Below are 19,470 nucleotides of genomic sequence, written 5' to 3' on the forward strand. Positions count from 1 at the left end.
TACACAGGTACAGCATGACTGAACAAGTAGTGGGTGCTTTTGTGCAGTGTGTGAATAAAAATGAAATGTAGGTGAGATATGAAAGCAGCAACAGTTTCAGTAACAATTAAGAGTAATGAAAAAACAGTTGTGACACCCTGAAATGTTCTTGTTGTGCACTCAGGAAACGAAGGATTTTTCTGGGCTAGGTTGTACTAGTTGTAAAACAATGTGTCTGATTAATAATGCATTCTATTGAAAACAAATGGGAGGTTTGCTTAAGTATGATTCATCATTGTCTGTTGTAGTAAATAAGTCTGTTGCTTGCCTCAAGGTCAGCATGACCCTGTTTATTTTAATTTTTCAGTCTTGAGCGTCTGTGCAGTTGCTGTTTAAGGAGGAATTAGCAAGAGAGAGCAATTTTTTGGTTTCTTTAGTTTTTGGCAAGTGTGCATTTCCTTTCATTTTTTTTTCCCCTTCCCATTCATTATTAGATCACTTCGTTGTTTTATAAAACTTAATTGACCTTTTATTTAACTCTTTAATATTTTTTGTCAGAGATTTTAAAAACATACTATTGTGGTTAAGGTCCTTGTCAATTCAGTGATATGAAGAGCAAAAGTACTTGTATGATTTAAATACAAAGCAGTATTTAAAAAGATTCTTATGAGCTTTTAATACACTTTCATATGCAAGACAATCCTGTTACAGCTATCCTGTTACTTTATAGAGAGCAATTTCCTACATTTGCATCCTCAGTTTACTTCATATTTGTTAGTCTTTCACAGTAGAAGTCTGTATATTATTTTGGAATTCTCCTCAATGCCTTTTTTAAAGCTCCTGTTTCTTTAATACCTACAAAACCTGAAGAATAGTTTTCTGACATGTTTTTTTTCTGGCAGCATGATTGGAATAGCTCGTAATCTTGAGTATAACTGGTCTCTGCACCTTAGAGAAGTGATATTATCCCAATTCACAGTCAAACAGTGGGAGGACATTGAGGTTACAGAAAATAAGAAAAGAAAAAAACCCAACAACAACAACAACAAAAACACAAAAGAAAAAATGCAGGCAAAGGAAGAATTTACGCAGAACATCCCAAACTGAAATCCTGAGAACCCTGATCAGCTCTTGCTACCCAGGAGAACCCAACCTCTTTGGACTGACAACTGTCCAGGGAGATATGGTCCAAGGGCCGTGCTGTGCAGCAGCTCTTGCCCACACTGCTTGGATAGCATTCTTCAGAATGGATGGGCTGTGTCTGCAGTGCTCTGCACATGACTTTTGTGCTTTTGAGGCACAGGTTTTGTGCATGCGTGTTCAGATGACAAAAATACTGTGAATTATGTTTTGCAGCTAGCTAGAATGGACTGTTCGTGGTCTTATGGCACGGCATGTGCTGCTTGCCTGGGAGCATGGAGTGAGAACAGGTGGCTGAGGGCATCAAACCTTTTAGGGAACTGTAGGGTAATGGGAGCAAAGCTGACACAATCTTATCCGTGCTTCCTAGAGAAAGGAGTGCCTTATTTAGCTACCAGCAGAACTACCAGCTGAGTGCGGAATGCCTGGGTAATGTAACGTGGACACAGTGTAGAGAATTGGGTGATCAGGAGCTAGAAGCAAACTGGACGCCATGTCATTTGACAACATAGATGAATCTGTAGACATGCCAATTTTTTACTTTGAGAGCGGAATTTAGTTTGAGATTAAGAATTTGATTCAGATTCTTTTTTACACGCTTCTTTTGACGTTTGATATGTCCTTAGGTATTCTACCTGGCTTGGTCTCCTGGCAGGTCTTACATTGTGTTTGTGGGACCTATGCAGCTGTCTTGGATACCCTGGAGCATATCAAAGACCACTAAACATCTATGTGTAAGCAACTAAATTGAGACCCAAGACACTAAATATAGAGGTCTTCATGTAGACATCTACAGCTGCAACTCCTGGTATTCAATGAAGATGTAGCCAATGTGGTCAATGGAGCCAGGTGAGTGATTCAGCTCATGTTAAACTAAATAAACACTAGCAGCTGGTCAGCTGAATCATGCTCTCAGCTCCATTGATTTTATTGATTATAATGGAAATTTCTGCCTAGGGAACCAGTAGGTACCTGCAGTCTGATTCTGTTGCCTAAATATAGGTGTCTCATTTCATGTGAGGTTTGTTGATTTACCGGAGATGTCCTTAAAGAACTGGGAGATATGACAGAGGACCTGCTTCAGACCTCTGCTGCTTTGGAGCAGCAGTTAGAATCCATACAGGATAGCCCAGAACATCTAAAAGTTAGAAGATGTCTGTGGTTAGGTAGCTGAATCACACTCTGTATTTCTAGATGATCTTAAAAGTCTCCTTTTGTACATGACCAAAGTACAAGGCTAAGCATATTTCTTATGGAGGAGACCATCTAGGCTCCACATAAGTACCCTGGAAAACACAACAAGGTAGGTGTTTTTAACCTATATATATATGTAAGATTTTATATACATTTCAGTATTTCTGCATAAACACAAAAAGCAGGTATGCCTGCAACTATTTCAAAAACATTTTGAGAGGAAAAGTAGTTGTCTCGCAATTAAACCAGTCATTCTGATTGACAGGACCCAATTTTAGTTCTTTCATACACAATCTGCATGCAGAATGCTTCATATACTAAGTTGTTGGGTGTTTTGGAGGGACAGTCTCCATTTGTCCCTGCTAAAGCTGCTGGAGAAATCGGTGATTTGATCACAGATAACCTTTGCTCATCTTCTTGGGGGAAAAAAGCATTACATGTAACCATCATGTCTTAATTTTCCTTTCTGGTTGCACAGTGGACCAATTCTTTCCTTGTTCTTCCTTATAAACAAATGTCCTGATGAAATATTTTCATGACGCTGTTTGTGACTTTTGTCCTTATATCTTAGTCTGTGCTTTGAACTTCTGAAGATCTTATGACCCTGAGGTTATAACCTCAGGTTATATCCCTTGTTTCACTTCTATTCCAGTGTTCTCAAACGTTGGAAAACATGCCATGCAGGTTCCTGCAAAAATAGAAGATTCTTTCTGTAAGTGCCTATGGTGCAAGGTATATGTTTTATGTACCTTTTGCTGGAATAATTACATCCTGAGCTTTCCCCTAACAACTGTTCTGGCAATTCCTCACTTACATTACTGACTCATTTCACAGAGATTCAGCAACTCATTTCAGCAGGCAGACCCACTCTTTTCTGATGTATGTTGCATCAGCAGCTGCGTACTGACCCACAGGTTCTGTATACAAGATCTCTTATACATAACCTGCATGCTCATCACCCATTCCTGGCATTCCTGCTCTGGGTGCTGATCAAACACAATAGGCCCTTCTGTGCTTGCTTGTCCTCTCTCCTTCTCTAGAACTTCGGCTCCATGCCTATATCCAAAGCACTCGGGATTCTTTTACTTTCTGCATTCCATTAATGAGTATCATATTAATATATTCTTTAACACCTCTCTTAAACTAATATTCTTTAAGAGTGATGTGGTGTTTCCAAGCCCAGAGCAAAGTCAGAGTTAGGCACTGCAGCGTGCTAGACTTCATTCTAGACAGCACCATATGCAGCATCATAGATACATTTTGTTCATGAATGCACTATAGTTATGGAACAAGTATTTTGGCTGGCATCAGTGCAGTTATACCTCTTTAAAATGTGAATTTTCTGGCTTGTGTTATTGTTGACCTGGTAAATTATTAAAAGGGACTTTTCCAACAAACACATGCTTTCACACATGTGCATGTATTTCTTGCAGTGCTTGTTTTCCTTTTGGATTTTTTTATAAACTTTGGCTGTCAATACAGTCTTTTAAGTGTCATCTTGTCAGGTTAATATGTTTTAGTTACACAATTGTACAGTGCTGATAGGAAACCAGGCACTGAGTTCCCTAGCTGAATGATGTTGTATCCTACTTGAAAATAATATGACTGAGGTCTCCCGCAATTGTCTTTTAGAACATTTATAAAACTTCCAATTCACTTCTGTAGTAACAGAAAAACATACCAGTCAATCTCCTAGAGCATTACTAACTACCTTCTGTACAGTTTCTTTTACATTCTGTCATACAGTGCTTGCATCTGAAATTTAAGTATAAAATAGAATAGGCTATTTCAGTTGGAAGAGACCTACAACAATCATCTAATCCAACTGCCTGACCACACCAGGGCCAACAAAAGGTTAAAGCATGTTGTTAAGGGCATTGTCCAAGTGGCTTTTAAATACTGAGCATATAGAGAGTATATATATCTTTTAATTACCGAATAGACAATGAAAGCGTTATATAAATATGAAGATTGTTTCAAGCGAAAACACTAAATCACCTAAGTCTCAATAGGCTTTAAAATTCAATTTTTTTCTGCTTTGTGTTACAGAAGAAGAATCAGAAGGTGTGGAATTAAGATTTTAAAATGTTGTTTAAAGCATTTTCATAGTCTGGAGAAAAAGATCCTGCTTTCACCGCCATCCCTAGCCACATGTTTCTAGTTCTTTCCTTTTGCCATATGTTGGTGGTCATATACTTTCTGCATAACTAGATGAGGGATCTGATCTAGCTGAACATAACCCTACAGGTTACTAGTTTTCAACCATATCAGCTTAGATCTATGGCACTGAACAACGGAGCCGGGCGTGGGGGTAAATATATGATCAAGAGTAAGAGACATTCTTTTTCAGCTGTAATGTGAGCAAAGAACAGCTTGAGCCAGTTATGAAACTGTACCCTGGGACTGATGGGTGAAAACAAAATTTCACAAGCTGTACCAAAAAAATAATCTCTTTTTATTGGTCAGTGTATCCTGCATGCAAAGGTTATACAGAACCTTAATTCAATTGAGAGCCTAGGTAAGTGCTTGATTTTACTGATTTCAGTGATACTTAACTGAGTTTTACATTATGCATATATCTGAATGTTTCATGACTTGCAGCCATAGGAAAAAGAAAATTCATTTTTCAGAATAATTGTTTTAATCTTCTGAAGTGAAGTACTGCAACTTGTGACTGAAGGAAACATTTGATAAATATACCTGTACCAGAAATAAACATTCTCTGTACATGTACTGTGGATGTATCCTGAAAAGATGCAGTGTTTGTTTGAACATGATACGATAGCTGTTTCTTTGTATATCCAGCATTATACTGAACACCTCCTCTCAAACAGTGTTTTGATTTCCAATGTTTTTATTCAGAAGATACAGGCATAGTACCAGCACAAAGATAATATTGCTATACATCTAATTTCTGTTCTCCTGTTAATCTTTTTTTGTTAGCAAAACGAAGTACCCACAATATATATTTTATCCTTTCTTTAGTGATTTTTTTAATCTATATAATGCAAAAGGACACCCCCATTTCTTTAAAAAAACCCACCCTCAGTCCTTCCAAAAAAACTGCCACAAAATTGTTGACATTAATAATACTTCAGACTGATAAATTGATATGTGCCTGGCCAGGAGCACCATGACCCAGCACAGCACTTCTGTATTAATAAGACATAAAGTCAGACCATTTATCATTTAGTCTGGCCAGCACACAAATTAGAGAACAGCTTGCCAGGGTATATTGTGGTCTCGTTACTTTGTTTTTGCCAGAGTTGCAGAATAGATAGCTTTGAAACCTTCCTGTGCTCTACTGTGACAGGAGAGTGTTTGTGTCACAGCGACCTGACTGGGTTGTTCGGTTGCGTACAGTGCTGACTCAGGAGCCTTAAGTGTCCTAACCAATTCACCAAGCAGCAGACTTGTCTAAATCAAAAGAAGGAAAACTCCATTAAGATATAATCACTGGCAGTTACCACAGGTGTAAGATGTTCAGCAGTGCAATCAGAATATGAAACTCTGGGAGTACTTTACTGGATGTCACTAAGAAGCACATGCCTTCATTACGGTACAGAATATCTTTTATTACATAGCTAGTATTTCCATGCTGAAAAATACTGTTTAATGAAAACATGAACATATCATAACATGCTCATACTGTCTTATATTGGTTACTGTTAAAATATTGTAATTGAGAGACATTTTACAGCTAATCATGTTTTAAGTATATGCTTTTGCATTTTGTGTACCTCCTGCCTTGTCAGTCATTTTCTGTCTTTGGGGTGAGTGTTTTTCTTTCAGTAAAACTTTGAAATATAAAAAAAAAAAAAAAAAAAGCAGACAACTTGAATTTTTAAGCCCTTAAAACAGACAGCTTGGATCTCAAACTGCTAAGTTCAGTTTCTTAAATTGATGAAATTTGACTTCTGTAGTGGGTCTTTAACTAAAGATGCTAGTTTAATGCTTTTGAATTGCATATCTGTTTGTGAAAGTTTATTTAATGTATTTTCAACATACAGTCCATGTGCAACTCCTGATTGAGTACACCTTGATGTTGAGTTCTATTTTGCAATGTAATACATCTATCTAGAGAGGTATTTGCTATCCGCAGGTGCTGAAGCATATTTTAGACTGCTCCCATTGTATTTCTGTCCACTCTTCGTTCATTAGGTGGAAAATATGATCCATATATAGCATAGTGTGCCCTGTCAGGAAAAATCAGTGAAGATTTCTTTCAAGCAGTGAGGTCCTTCTATGTGGGTGAGGTAAAGCTTCTAAACCTGTGCACTCTGTGTATATCCTTGAAGAACTGCCACAGAAACTGTCTGGCTCTGCCTCTGCTGCTCTGAAAGAAATTGCTTCAAAGCATCTTTAAGCTATACATCCCAATCTTCATGTGTGCATGTGGCTGCCCCACAGACCGCTGCTGCACTGCTTCCAGGAGTGAGCTTAGGGCAGTAGGTTGGGGGTAAGGCAAAATAAAAGTATGGTTTTGAGGATGGCTCAAAAGCTAACCTGTACAATCAGTGTAGGATTACTCTTTGTATATTCATTTTGAATTCTGAAAAGAATCTCAGAAAGAGTCTCTAGCACCAGTAACCAGAAGAAAGAGTTATATACCCCAAGTGCTGATTTCTTAGAATTTTCTTTGGAAAACGTGTTTCAAGATAAACTCTCTCGTTCTGGCTTGCCAGTCTGCTTCCTACTGCTTTACTCTAGCATCTCAAGTCCTGCTGTACTCAAAGGTACAGAGCAGATGTGCGAGGCGGTTGCTGGAAATGGAGTTGTATCTCTTTCCTGGGTAATAGTGAGAAAGCCTTTGTGCTTACAGAGCTGGGAAGAGGAATGACCTAGACCTGTACAAGTTAGGGATTATTTTTTACTAATTTTCCAGTCACCACTTTGATCATCGCTTCCTAACATTGATTTGTGGCACCTCCTTCCCTTCCTTTCTCCTCCCTCTACTTGGCTTCTTCCTGCTGCTTAACAAGCTCAATTGGTTTTATGTATGTAATTCTTTTTTTAAGAGAGCTTGAAGGTGGTCTCTAAAAGATTTGCTTTCATCCAAAGCCAGGAGCTGATCAAAGAACACACAAAAGCCAAATGGGAGCCAAGGCAGAGCTGCCTGACCAGCCATAGGGTCAGGGTTCTGTGCTGTGGAAATAGTGAAGCATATCAGCTGAACTGTGCTGGAAGCTGCTGATAAGGGATTTTCTCTCCAGTAACACCTGCAAAGTTTATGAGATCCTGCAGGAAAATCAAAGAAATCTCCATTAGAATACGTTGTTTCCTGCAGAGAGGAATGCAAAAGCATTTACAGGATGAAGTGCCATTGCCTACATGTATTTATTGCTATATCATATATTAGGCTCATTGTGCACTGTTATTACAACACTGGACTATCACTCAGCTCTACATTTACTGTTGTAAAGTGGCTCCTTAGCCCATTTGTCAGGACCTTAAGGAACCACATGTATGATTGTCTATGAAAGAAGGTTCACACTAAATAAAAAAAGCAAGTAAATGAAAATCTGTTATTGTTATGTCTGAAAATGGATTTCCAGTGAAAATTATAATTAAGAAACAAATTAATGATAGATGTTCAGTCAGCTATAAAAAGTCTAATTAAGTTTTCTTCCAAATTCTTTTTGCAGATACAGATTTTTATCAGGCATCTGTCCCAATAGTCATTATGATTTTGTAAAAATATTGAGTAGTAATCCAGTGATTGAGTTTTCACAAAGGACTTTCTACTATGACCAATTTGAACTTTGTCTGATATTTTTTCTTCTATATTAAGATAAGATAAAACAGACTGCTATTTTAAACAAGCCATTACTTTAAATGTCTACTTTAAAAGTAGAAAAATTCTGCTCTGGTTTGAGAGTAGGCATAAATGTTTTTAGGGTGAAGGAAGTAAAGTTTTCTATAGTCATAAAGGAAGACCAAACTATGTCTTAAAACCAAAACAGCCTTTCATCCTTAAATAATTAAAGGAATCTGTTTGTAATTGGTGTTTTCTGTTTCCCCAGAAAACTACAATGTAGGCTGTCACAGCTTAGATTCCTTGTCACTAAATTGCCAACATGCATTAGTCTGGATCTCCAAGCATAGCTGTATATTTTAATGGGTTTATGACAAGTTAGATTGCTTTGCATTTAGTCAAGTTTTATTTTTTTGGTGCAAAGTAAAGTTTAATTTTTATGAGAAGTTTAAAAATATGAACTTTTTTTTTCTTGTAGACCTACTGGGAACTTGTTTTTTCTTTTTTTCTGTAGAAAATACTCATTTGCTATTTTTGCTACTGCTCCCTGCATGAATTGTAATGTTTTCTTTGAACAAATGAACACTCTGTCCTCAAAAGTAATGCTTGTTGGTTTACAGTAGAAAAAAATCAGCAAAAATAAGAAAATACTTGCTTTTAGCTGAAGTTCTTTTTCCAGTGGCCAAAATGGATGTGAAATTTCATATTAAGAATGATCCACGAAACAGTGTGATTTATTATCTGCCTGAAGGAAAAAAGAAAGCAACAGCTATTTAATAGTGTTTTTATTGAGGTTGTTTAACATTGATTTGTCCAAGTCTGGTTTCATCCCTTTTGATATGGATCTGTGTGATTTTTTTTCCAAGGGCACAGAGGGTAGTTAACAAGTGGGCTTGATTTTTCAGTAGGTGGGGAAAATTGCATATATTTGATTTCATTGCAGCGGGGTCCATATTAATCTCTGGAGCAATCTCCTGAGAATAAAGACATCTCTTGTGTTATTTACTTCTAACGCGAGTGAGAGAACTGATTTCAGTGATTAATAGAAGCAATTTGGCTTGGAATCTAAAGTTGCCAAAAAGCTCCGTGATGTCTTCCCACTTCCCACTCTTCCCAGTGCACTTGAAAGCTTGGCACCTTTCGATCTGCACTCTCGATCCAATGTCCTGTTGCTTGGAAATATGAGTCAGCAGAGCAAATCATCTCACTGTTAATGCAGGAGAAATCCCATGTCTGTAGTTAGCCTGATTTTCAAAATCAAAGGAAGATACCAGATAAAATTTAAAAGGTAATGCAAAAGAAAAAGAAGTGGTGGAGAGGTCTGAGTAGTCTTCTTGCAGTATGTTCTCTCTGTGGAAACAGTAGCGGAATTGTTCTTGGCTGTATAAAGATGGCAGGATTACGTTCTCTGTGATCTGTCATCAACCTTAATCAGAGTGTCTGTGTTTAATCATGAACTACCTTCCAAAGTGGCATTATTAGGAAACCATTAAGTTTAATCTGGTATGGTCTGTAGATAACATTTCTAATATAATTCCACAGGAGATATATAGTTCTAAGATCTGGTAACAGAAAAGGAGCTGGATTTTTTGGCAAAGGTAACTCTGGTTTAGGTTAAAAGTTTTATGTGGCCTTTAAAATGTAATGGCCAAATGGGGTCTACTGAACTGCCATAACTTTATTCATATGCAAAACAGAGAGCAACCAGAGACTTTTTAACAATGTGGCATCTTTATTGCTGTGGAATAAATTACTTCACTGAAGAAGTTGATTTTAATCAGCAGATCCATGAGTGACTACTGATTTTAATCTTATTAATCTTATTAGCACTATGGAGTTGAGCTCAGCAGAGGATTGTAATTCCAATTCTCAGCAATTTTTGAAGCTTCAAAATTTCTCTTTCTGGGTAAGACTAACCGCAGAAAATCAAACCTGTTTTGAAGATTTTGATGAAAATCATAGGAAGACTAAAACATTGGTCTGGAAGTGATCTCAAATGAAGAAATTTATTTAAATGTTTCCCACACTCCAGTCTTATATCATAACTATCAGTCTTCTGAGCCCTTTTTCTCTCTCTCTTACTGCCAAGTTGTTCTGGAAGAATATTGTGAGGAAACAAATTTGACTTCCAGAAACTAATATTTTTTGCAGAAACTGGCAATAGTCCACCTATTTACTATGTCTGTAAGTGGCTTTGTACTGACAAATAAAAACTTTGTAAATTACTTCTACAAGGGATAGTTTTGTGGTATGTGAACCACTAGATTGCTTTCTGAAAGAGTAAGCTTTTCTTTGTCTTTGTCGATATGAGCTACAGCTGAATTAGTAAATTAAACAGTTGCGGAAAAATTCATTTGTGCTAGAAATCTAGTTTCTGTTGTAATGCCTTGGCATGGCTCTGGTGGTAGTACTAACTCTCTGCAGCAATTCCCAGGCACGCTTCAGAAGTTATGATGGGTCAGTGGTGATTCCCAAAAGGCATTTTGGATGGAGTAACCTTGTTTTGAGGCTCATAGTAAAGACATATGGTATAGTACTATGCTGAGTCTGGTGGGGGGTTAGTATCAGTAACAGTCTCTTTTAGTTATCCTGAATCAAGGATTTTATATAACCTGTGGGACTAGATTTACCACACAGTCTCACTTTTAGACTAGGCACGTGTAAATATAGAAGATTAAAAATAATTTATTCTTCCAAATACAAAGCTAAAGAAAGCACTGTATATAATTACAGATAGCTTAATGGAAATAAGAATAAAACATGATTACACAATCTTGTGGCTGAACTGAATCCATGAGGAGGATCTTATAGTATGTATCATTACTATTAAAGAGAATCAGCTTTGTGCTGTCTCCAAATTTACTTTTCTGCTTGTACTTACACTTACACGCAAGTCCCTGCCCTAGGTTTTCTTTCTTCTTAATCAGACTGTTGTTTTTGATACTGGTTTCCAAAAATTATTAAAGACTTTACCAAACTTTAGAAATATTGATTGATTTAGGATGTTACTGGATGGATCTAACTCATGTTCAAAGAGCAAAAGGATCACACTAACAACTTTTCCAGTACTGATCTGTGAACAAATTGTTAACTTGCAGTGAAGAATGCTTTCTCTTCCCAGACAAATTTTAATGGATAGCCTTTTGGATGCCTAAATCCATAGTTCACCTAAATAAACCCCCTCACTTTATGCAAGTGCTGAACTACCTCTTGCCATAGCAATAAGAGTGTGCTTGGAAACATCTTACTGTTCTCCTCTTAGAAATGATACAATTGAAATTACTGTTAGGCCATTTTAAAAGTATGAAAGCTGTCTGCTTTAACTGCGAAAATGCATCCATTGCCATACTGTTTTGCTGGAAGGATTAGTAAATTAAAGTATTAATGTCCATTATATTTTATAATGCAAAATGTTCACAACTGAATATGAAACTCTTCCTCCTGTAATAATGTGTAAGCTGTATCTAAGACTGAATTTGTTAGTCATTAAATATGTCTTCCTAACTTTCCACTTAGATTCCTAGATCCCTAGAATCCTAGACTATTTTTTCAAGCCTTCTTAACACAGCCCACATATATTCTTTTCTTTATTCAATTTCTGCTGAAGGCAGATATTCTTTATCTGTCTGTTTTAATGGGAGTTGTAAAAAGCTCTGGGTTAATTTCTATGCTCCGAAGTCCATAGCTTTCCTTAGGATACCCAGTCACTCCTAGGTAGAGGATAAATCTTGTCCAGAATTGCTGTGCTAGATCTTCGGTCTTCAAAAAATCTTAATACTCCTCACTGATCTTTATCACAGACAACTGCAACTAAAAAGTCACTAGTGTGTTACCATTTTTGTTCCACTGTGCAGAAGATCTCCCTCCTAAGTGATGGGACTGCATGTCCTCCTGCCGCTGGCAATGGCTCTGTGTTATCGTGACTGGTCACCGTAATGACTCTTGTGGTAGTACTGCCCTCCTGGCTGGGAGGGAACTCTTTTTCTAAATCACAGCAGCTGGAGTACAGCATCATAGCAGAATAGTGCAGGTTTTCTTCAAAACCTAACTAGGTCAGCTGCAGTTGAACTTGAATTTGCCTCTATATGTGGCAGACATTAACCCTTAAGAAGTTCCCTGGTGTTCCTAGTCATGCAATCCCTGTTTACTACGGGAATCCTGACAGTCCCTTGTTTGGAATTTGAGGACTGTTCTCTTTAGTGCCTAACACATTCCTACTCTCATTTTCAGATGTCTGGACTTGGCATCTTTCTTTGACAGCATTATCCATGGATTTCTTCTGTATCTGCGATTGTTTCTTAGGCTCCCAAGTTCCTCAGAGTGGTTTTCCTCTTTTTATCATGGTTTTAAGCAGCTCTTCCCAGTCCAGGTCTTCCCCTTTTTTCTCCCCTTTGTATTGGCAAATATTTTTCTCTGCATGTTTTACATGAAAACTGACAGTGTGATGGGGAGGTGCCCTCTGATTTATCAGTAGTTGGGATCAAGGGCTATCCTGTGTCACTGACATCTTGTCACTGTCTATGTTCATGGCTTGGAATTTCAGAAGCATTTGAAAATTTAGCCTGTGCCACCCACTTGTATCCAAGAGAGACATAAATCTAGGCTGGGAACGCTGAGTTCATTGAAGCAGGAAAATAGGACTCAAAGCCTTTGCTTCCTGGTGCCACAGTCAGCAATTGACAATTCAGGTACCACAGTCTGAGCAGCTTTAAAGAAAAGAGGGGATGACACCATCACAGAGTTAGTGGGGAAACAGCTTCCTGCTTGCTTCATAAAAGTAATTTCTCAAACTGAGATTGTCATTCAGACTCCCAGTGACTAAGGCTGATGCTGGCAAAAAAGCTCCTGGAATGCCCATTTTCTGGTTCCAGTGGTGTCTTTGATAATGAAAAATGGCTATAAAACACTGATCACATTTTCCAAAGTATGTTCCTGGATTTATGATTGTGTTTGGCACTGTGATTGTAAGTTCCTACAGGTACACAAGAGCTTACCAGATGTATAGAAAGGATTTTTTTCTTTCATTTTACAAACCCATTCACATAATTAAATTAGCACCCCAATGGATAAACAAATATGCTTATATTGTAAAGGATTCCAGGACCTGCCCCTTGCATATAAAATAACTTAATTTTAACTGATTCTTTATCCGTGACATCACACTGGTAAGATTCTGGTTTCTGCCATCCTCAGGGTTAAATACAGGATTTCTGTTTTGTCCACTAGTGGGTTGTATGAATCCTGAGCAAGTATGTTAAATCCTGGTAAATGGTGTATCTATTTCTGTTCCTAATAAACTGTACAGAATAATAGCTGACTGTGTCTGGAGTGGAGTTTATAAACAGAAATATTACCGTGTTTTCTCATTCATCACACTTAGATCAAGATAGTGATCAGTAAAGCAAGTAAGCTTTCATTGTATAAAGCAGTCTGCATGCCTGTTTGATAATGCTTTTGAGTTGTCTCAGAATTGTTTTTTCTCGATCTGGATTAAAAACTTCCTCTTTTTCATGTGCTTTAATGAATCTTTCAAAGAAATAAGTAAGTTTGAAAAGCAGGTAGACCAGTCTGCTTTGCATGGTCATATTGAGAACAGGTAGAATCTGGCCCTTTGTAAAACAAGCTTCTGCCACTGCAGTCAAACTTTTGGATATTCCCTTTGTGCTGTATCAGTGATTTTTTTCTAAAGTGCAAAAAGTCTTTTGGATTTTGCATTAATTTTTCAGGTTTTGGCACTCTATTTAAATAAAGCAGTTTATGTAAAAAAGTGTGTGGAGTGGTTGATAGCTGAATGCTGTTTCCAGTCCTGAAGGTGTAATTTCAAATGTTAACATGTTGAGAGCATGTTCGTGCATTTTTATTTCTCTTTAGTCTAGACTTTCAAGACTGTGAAGAACAGTCACATAGAACCATATTGTACCTGGCCCTGAAAGTGTAGAGATAGGTCCCTGAGCCTGCAGATGCCTCCAACCTAAGAAGAGAAAAAAAGAGTTCATAATATGGGAAGGAATTTAAAAGGATGAAGAATTAAATAGGTATGTCAGGTATCTTGATAATTATTTGTCTGCAGACAAATAATTATCAAGATACCTGATTGTCATAATTGTTGAAAGACGGATTAGAAATATAACTAAACATCTTCTAGTGCTTTCGTGTAGAAACAACATTCAGTATAATTAATTTCAGAGCTTGACCTTGGGTTTCCTGCGTACACCTCTGATAAAGCTTTTTAAGGACAATACTGATGTCAGGTTTTCGTCATTGTCTTCAGCTGTGTTTGGTGTGGGTGAAGCAGGTACTTAAGTCAAGAGGAGCCAGAGGCTTCCTATCAGTGCGGAGATGGAACTGTAATCTGCTTTTTGTGTCAGAAGATGCATCCTTGCTTCCATATTAGTACTGAACATCGCTAACAGGCTTTGCAGCTTCCTGTTTACCCTTCACCAAATGGATACATCAGTACTGCTTGCTGCAGTTTTTCTGTTTAATTTTGTGTATATACACAAATATTTCATCAGTTGTGCCTGCTTTTAATCTAGATCATTGTTGTGATTTATCAACATTGCTCTCACACCAGAGCCAAAACACAGCACTGTACCAGCTACTAAGAAGAAAATTAACTCTATCCCAGCTGAAACCAGGACAATCGTGTTCTTAAATGCTGCCTGCATGGTTTTGTAATTCTTACTGTACTTCTATTAGTACAAGTTATATAATACCAACATGCTGTATTATATAGTACTAACTATACTATATACGTAGTATTAACATGATACAAAAAGTATACAAAAATATGATTATATATGTGAAAAATGCTTTACAAAGTCATAAAAAGATATCCATCTTTGCACATTGTTACATTGTTTGTACATTGCTCCTTTCAAAGCCCTTTTTTCCTCAAGAGCAGTATGTGGTTTCACAGTAGTTTTTCTTTTGCTTGACTGATTCCTACAGGATGCTTCCCAACTGGCTCATTTCCCAAGCAGTATCCAGTGCTGAGGAGGGGCTGTTCAGTGTTTGGGAATTACTGCCACAAACAGGAAGCATTTCATGCTTTCTATTCACAGTTACTTGAGGAGGGAAAGGACATGGGGCCCAGGGCAACAGCTACTTTGTGATAGGAAAAGAAAGCTGACATGGCTTTTGGTTCTACCAGTTCATTGTATTCACTATGGAAAGCAGGCAGTAGTTAAGTACGTGGGATATTCAGCTGGAATAGACTGACTCCTCAATGGCAGAATGAGTAAATTACGCAGTTTCACTAAACTGAAGTCCTAATAATTAAATGCAAAATTAAATAGATAATTGATAATGTCTCATTCTAGAATGAAAAAAAAAAAAACAACCCAAACATGTTTGCGGGGAAAAATACTGCTTAAGGAGAGAAGGAAAAGCCATTATATTTCATATCTGAGTTATAGTCTGGTTACATTGTTTATGAGACAGCACCTTTAAAAGATATGTTGAACTGCTTTAGCCATGAGTTTTCAGCTATTGTGGGCCATGCAGAGATAAACACACTAAACTGTGCTATTCCCCAGTTCTTTTAACATTTATTCTGTTCCAGTCATGTAAAACAAAGGCTGTTTAACAGATGAGATTGCTGACTCTTGAAAATGCATCTCGTCAATTGCTATATATAAACCAAGGAATTACTCTCATCAGATTTCTAGCCACATCTTCAAGAAGGTGTCAAAGCTTGCTGCCCTTCTGCTGAATTACAGAAAGCTGTTACTTTTAGATAACTTCCTGTAATTTACCAGCAGGATCTGCCCAGTGACTGCTGGAGTCAATGTTCTTTTCCTTTGCCTTTCTTTGTGGACAATGAAGCTTCTTTCTTTCGTGAGAAATGTTGTAGTCTGACAACATGCAGGGATTGAGTTCTGACTGCTAAAATTGAATATTTTTTTCTTTCTTCTTTTTCTTTTTTTTTTTTTTTTTGAGAAGATGGGAAATTCTTACGCTGGTCAGCTCAAGACAACACGGTTTGAAGAAGTATTGCATAATTCTATTGAGGCCTCTCTCCGCTCAAACAACTTAGTTCCCAGACCAATCTTTTCTCAGTTGTATTTGGAAGCTGAACAGCAACTGTCATCATTGGAAGGTAGGAAATGGTGGAATGTATATTTCTGCTCAAAGACAATTCTGCTGTTTGCTTTCCTAAGGCTCAGCACACACATTTCAAATCAGAATGCAGAAAAAGTATTTAAAGTTTTTGTTTGCATTTTTTGTGATCTACAAAGATACATACATATGTATGTATTAGAACTAGATTAAAATACAAACTGCATTGTCTTTTACTTCGGCAAAATTAAGCCACTTGCTTGCTCAGCTTTATTTCTACAGTTTATAAATTTGTTGTTTATCAATATACATAAATTGAAGTACTAGGAATTGTTCCATTACATGTGTGGAGGAATCTTTGGAGATTTGGAACATAAATCTGTTATCTTATAATTTACCATAAACCGCTGGAAGTTATACAGCAAATGGTGGTAGACACATGACAGATTTATAAAAAATATATGCTAAGACTGATTTTAACTTTGGGCATAATATTTTTAGTTACTCTGTGGTTACAAAGGTAAAAATTTAGGATGTGTTCTCTTGTAAACCCTGCACTAGTTGTTGTTTAACACATGGGATTTCTCACTGAATTTTTGTGTGTGTTTAGAAAAGCCTGCTTTCTGAGTTTCATTTACTCAGTCTTTTTGTTTGTTTTTTTCTTGGAAGTAGTATAGTTTGTCTAAACTATATAGATCTGATAAGCTCGTGATACAATTTGGTATTTTGGTGTGCTGTTTTGTGCAGTAGTCTCATGGTTTTCAGTGAGTTTACCAATATGTGAAGAATGCCACCATTAATTCCCCTGCCATTGCTAAAGATGGCTTAGATATATATGTAATGGAAAATGCATAATGGTTAACATTCCATAGTAACAGAAAAAAAAATAAATTCAGCCCAAGATATAGTAGTAGATAAAAATATTTTGCACATATTGAACTTTTTACTATTACCTCACGATAAGAGCTGAGAAAACCTTTCTGGAAAAAGTAAATCTGGTGACAGCTCACAAATAATTAGTAATTTCTTCTTCTTTTTTTTTTTTTTTTTTTTTTTTTTGGCTTATATAGGCCATAATACTGAATATACATTCATTGTTTAAATATAAATGCTGCTTATTCCCAACACAAGGTGGTCCTTCTCTCAAACCTTTATATGAGGATTTAATAAACTTTCCCGTGGAAACCAACTGTGATGTCACAAAATGGATTATGACATCAGTTGGGAAAGATGCTACAGGAGCAGATGCACTGTTCAGGAACAAAAGTGCAATTTCACACTTGCGTAACTTCTTTCTTTCAAGGCTTTCAAAGAACTTTCCAAACCTTGAGGGGCTGATTCTGTTTTCTTTGCAGTTAATGGAAACAGAATTGAACTGTAATTAATTAAAAGTCTTACAACAGCCTGGCAGAGAACATTCCTTTCATGAAAGTTTCAGACAAGAGGAATTCTGAAGGGACTCTGAAGATTTTCCTAGGTTATTCTTCATGTGGGTGTTGTGAAAGAGTGGTTTAGGGTCACTCAAATAATCACTGTCAAAAGTATTAGCAAAAGTGCTTGTAATATGAATTTATAAAAGTGCGCCTTAACAAAGTTTGATGGCAAGGTTCACTCTATTAGTTATGACATGGATGAAATATACAGAGGAAAACTGAGATAGATTCAAGCTAGAATGATTTAAAAAATGATCTTCATATGATGTTGTACACACACAAATTCACCACAGAGAGAATTTTTACACAGCTTTTGATCTAGCAGCAGTCTAAGACTTATTCACAGTTTAAGGTGGACCTTTTAATGTGGATCACAAGATTCTAGCAGCACTTACTCATTGGCTAATTTAGTATTCTCAAAGTGAATCCATAGGATTTACTACAATCAGAGCAGTAACTTAATTATAGAGAGCATATCTAAATCAGTTCACACACACATGCACACGGACACAAAGGAGCAAATGTGCAAAGATATATATGCATATAAATATACAAAGGTATACCTGTTAAACTTTCCCCTTGAGTTCAGTGAAATACATCAAATGCCTTGGCATTTCTCAATGGGTGAACAGCTGATCCTCAAGCATTGGGGGGTTCAGCCCAGGCCCCGTCATCAGCTTTAGGTGAGAGTCCTCCAGACTTTGCCAACAGGAGAGTATGCGAGCTCCAAGAGCCACCCCCCCAAGAGGGAGATGCTGGCTGCAGCCGGCTGCGGTCCAGGAAGGCTCAAAGGGCCTCACTTAGGACCCCTGTTTATCGGGTTGCAAGATGATTGGCTTCAGTCAGTGGTAAGTTTCTGTCTTGGCTGTGGACCGAGTCAGTAATTACTGGAATTTTCAAAATTTTCAAATTTTCAAAATTCTGGTAACAGTGGTACTGTACCACTCGGGCTACGATTCAAGCCTGGAATGTTCCAAGGCTGTCAGGGGATGCCTGGTTATTCCCACTCTTGTTCCCTGCCTTGGCCAGGCAACAGGAGTTCCTGGTGTGGTGAGTGCTTCTCCCATCTGAGCCGTGCAAGGCTTTCTGGTACAGCCAAGGGACACTTAACCACCCAACTTATTACACCAAGGCTAAGGCCTAACCAGTGTTCCTGAGACTGTAGAGTGACCTGGTGGGAGGTGAGGGTGGGAAACGCACCACCAAAATCCACCCCGTGACTAAAGTCTATCGATATCTCTCACAGAACAGCAGTGTGGTCACCTCTTGCCTCTGTGCCTATAAATAGATCAATGCCATATTCCAATTGTAATTTGAGGAAAGTTTTGGTTGGTCTACTTATTTGTTAGGATTTTGTTAAATGTGATTAAGCAATGTTAGGTATGTGAGGTTTTTTGCAATAGTACCACCCATCTAGCTATCCTCCATTCTCTTAACATACAGAACAATGTTCAACAATAAACATAATACAACAGAAATTAGTAAAATTATGATGGGATGCAGCATTTGATTCAAAAGCTCCTGTTGCTATCAGTGACCATCCGAACAAGGTGCCCCACCAGTGGTGTTCTCTGTCCTTCTTCACTCTTTCCAGGACATAGTGTATCTCCTCTGCATCATGGTGAATGGTAATTTGGGGTTTTTTGTTCCAGACAACTTTGTTTCAGCAATTGACACAGGTCATCATGTTGTAGTAGTTTCTTCACCAATCTAAGATTCATTCCAATGGGGGTAGGCAATGAATCTTGATATGAAATGTAGTTCAACTGTAACAATTGGTGGGTTGTTACAGGGGCTGAGTAATTAGTCACAGCCCATAATTTTGGTAAAATGACAAATACAGATATTTGAGTGATTATATGTCTCCACAGTGGCGTTGTCTATAAATACAAAATCACAAAGGGTTCT

The 19,470-nt window shown here is 37.5% G+C and overlaps 1 protein-coding gene across 2 annotated transcripts in view; it reads left to right on the forward strand.

The window, feature by feature from the left end:
• The window catches only part of GREB1 (growth regulating estrogen receptor binding 1), a 108,997-nt gene that overhangs the window by 25,700 nt on the left and 63,827 nt on the right, over nucleotides 1-19,470 (forward strand). For both annotated transcript variants that reach the window (XM_005432246.3, XM_027801628.2), the window contains exon 2: nucleotides 16,013-16,169. In XM_005432246.3, coding sequence (XP_005432303.2) covers nucleotides 16,013-16,169 — 157 coding nt within the window. The remainder of the gene's footprint in view (nucleotides 1-16,012; nucleotides 16,170-19,470) is intronic.

Source organism: Falco cherrug, chromosome 6 (genome assembly GCF_023634085.1).
Source record: "Falco cherrug isolate bFalChe1 chromosome 6, bFalChe1.pri, whole genome shotgun sequence".
Taxonomy (NCBI): domain Eukaryota; kingdom Metazoa; phylum Chordata; class Aves; order Falconiformes; family Falconidae; genus Falco; species Falco cherrug.